Raw genomic sequence first — 2,108 nt, 5'->3', positions numbered from 1 at the left:
CCTGTGCTCCCCTTCGGCGAGCCGGTGGGTGCGGGGCTGTTCAGGCGCCCGCTGGGTGACACACTTGAAATAAGGGGTCATCCCCGTCCGTCTGCTGGAGAAGCCAGTCGGGCAGCTGAGCCCTGCGCTGCTTCTGCAATGTTTTTCTCTTCCATTTGCAGGTGGGAGTGGAACAGATCAGATCCCTGGGGAATTCTGTCCCCTGGGCACAGGACAGGGCAGAGCGCAGCCCCGCGCCGGCAGTTCCTGCAGCTTGTTCGTCTGTTTGCGCAGATCACCGCCGAGGAGTCGGAGGATGAGCCGCCATCCAGGGAGGAGCGAGCGGATGCCCGACTCAGCGAGCGGGACGCAGCAGGAGGGAACAATGAAGGGCCTGTAACTGCAGAGACTGAAGGCGACGGGCAGAGAGATGGGGAGGAGGCAGAGCAGCCGGACCAAACGGTAACTAAACCGCAAGAATCTAGTGATGATGGCAGTCACCATGTGAGGTGCAGAGAGAAGGTTTCTTACCTCCCTGCCTCTGTGTGTGCCGAGGAGCTTTGTGGTGCCAGACAAGTGTGTTTCTTTTCCCTTGCGCCTGGGTTTTGTCAGAGGCTGAGAATGTGAACTTCAGGGGAGAGACTCACGCAGGGAGCTTAAATCCAGGTGCTCAGGGCTCCAGATCTGGAGGAGAATGAGCAGTTTGGTGCTGAGGGCTGGGTTTGTGCCTAGGATCCAGGGAGATTTTGCAGCCGTAGAGGGTAGGTTCCTGAGGAAGACCTTGTGCTGCGTCCTCACGAGCGCTGAGGTCAGGCAAAGCGCGCAGGAAGGAAAGCACGCTGGGATTCTGAAACGGAGATTGCTTCACTGCTCCCCGCTGCACAATTAATTGAGCCCTGCACCGCACGTGGGGCTGGGCTGGTGGGTAAATGCTCAGTGAAGCATTTGTTTTGGAGTGGATGATGTGAAGACTCCAAGCAATGTAAACTAAACACTGAACTCGTTCTTTTCTGGAGCATTTTGTTGTTGTTTTGTGTTAAGATTCCCTCCTGTGGTCTGTGTCAGCTCAGAAGTGTCTCTTTGCAGAAGCACATGAGGAAAGGGGCACTTTAATTAACAATTTGACATTGCAAGTCTAGCCTGTGTCTTACTGGAGATGAGGATGGGGGGAGTGGAGGGGGATCGGCCCCACCCATTAGGGCTCAGCATTTGGGGTGTGTGCCCACGGGTTTTGTGTGCCAGGCGGTGCGGCCAGAGGAGCAAAGACCACTGTCTGTGCGTGTTCCAGCTGTGCTGATGGCCTCAGCCAGCCCAGGGGCTGGGGAATGCTCTGGATGTGCGGTGTGGGCTCTGCTCGGTTGGTCCCCGCACGACCGGTGGCTGCAGCGGGCCCTGACCCGGTGAATTTGCTGCGTAAGCACTGCAGGATGCACCTGCTGCTTCTCTCAGAGCTTCCCAGGTAGAAACGTGGGAGCCCTCAGCAGGTGTTTCCCCACTCTTTGATAGAGCCAAATTGGGGCTGCACGTTCCCCTGCTTCTGAAATCAGCTGTGGGGTTGTTCTGGTAATGCCGTTACTCGCTGTTTTACCTGCGTAGATCCTGGAAATGTGATTTTTAGCTCTGTCTGCCCTGGGGAAGAGCCAGTGTGGACAGCAGTGTGCCTGTCGCCTTAGGGAATGCCACGCAGCATCGTGAGCTGAAGTAGCTGCGTTGGCAGCGAGAGGAGCGTGTATCACGTGGTGCTTTCAGGCAGCTGTTGGTTTCTGTGGAAATCGGAGTGACTGATGAAACCGTCATGCTCACTAGAAAGACAGAAATAAAGTTTATTCTAGGGAGAGAAGGAGGGCTGAAACATTTCCTCCACACCTGGCGTATTTAAAGAGTTTCTTGCCTGATTTTGTAGTCTCGGACATGGATATGAAAGTCAGCTGAGATTTAACCCTTGCATTTGTAAACCTTTGGTGCTTTCCTCCATTTTTTCCTTGTGTCTTAATTTCTACTCTCTGACAAACTTGAAACCTGGTGGAGCTTTCATCCCTGTACTCCCTGGGCGTGCTCTGACAGCTGTTCTGTTTCTCTTTGCAGCCCATCTTGAGTAACAAGCCACGGAAGAAAAAAAAGAAAAGGAA

General features: G+C 54.3%; 1 protein-coding gene across 1 annotated transcript in view; it reads left to right on the top strand.

The window, feature by feature from the left end:
- Positions 1 to 161: 161 nt before the first annotated feature.
- TCF25 (transcription factor 25 (basic helix-loop-helix)) overlaps positions 162 to 2,108 on the top strand; it is a gene marked incomplete at its 5' end in the record, with an annotated part of 18,432 nt that continues 16,485 nt past the window's right edge. Inside the window, 2 exons of the mRNA XM_009574618.1 lie at positions 162 to 441; positions 2,065 to 2,108. The exon at positions 2,065 to 2,108 is cut by the window's right edge and continues 26 nt beyond it. Of these exons, the coding sequence (XP_009572913.1) occupies positions 162 to 441; positions 2,065 to 2,108 (324 nt within the window). The remainder of the gene's footprint in view (positions 442 to 2,064) is intronic.

This window comes from Fulmarus glacialis, unplaced genomic scaffold (genome assembly GCF_000690835.1).
Source record: "Fulmarus glacialis isolate BGI_N327 unplaced genomic scaffold, ASM69083v1 scaffold17640, whole genome shotgun sequence".
Classification (NCBI taxonomy): domain Eukaryota; kingdom Metazoa; phylum Chordata; class Aves; order Procellariiformes; family Procellariidae; genus Fulmarus; species Fulmarus glacialis.
Note: the sequence above shows the minus strand (reverse complement) of the source record. Positions and strands in the feature narration are given on the sequence as shown.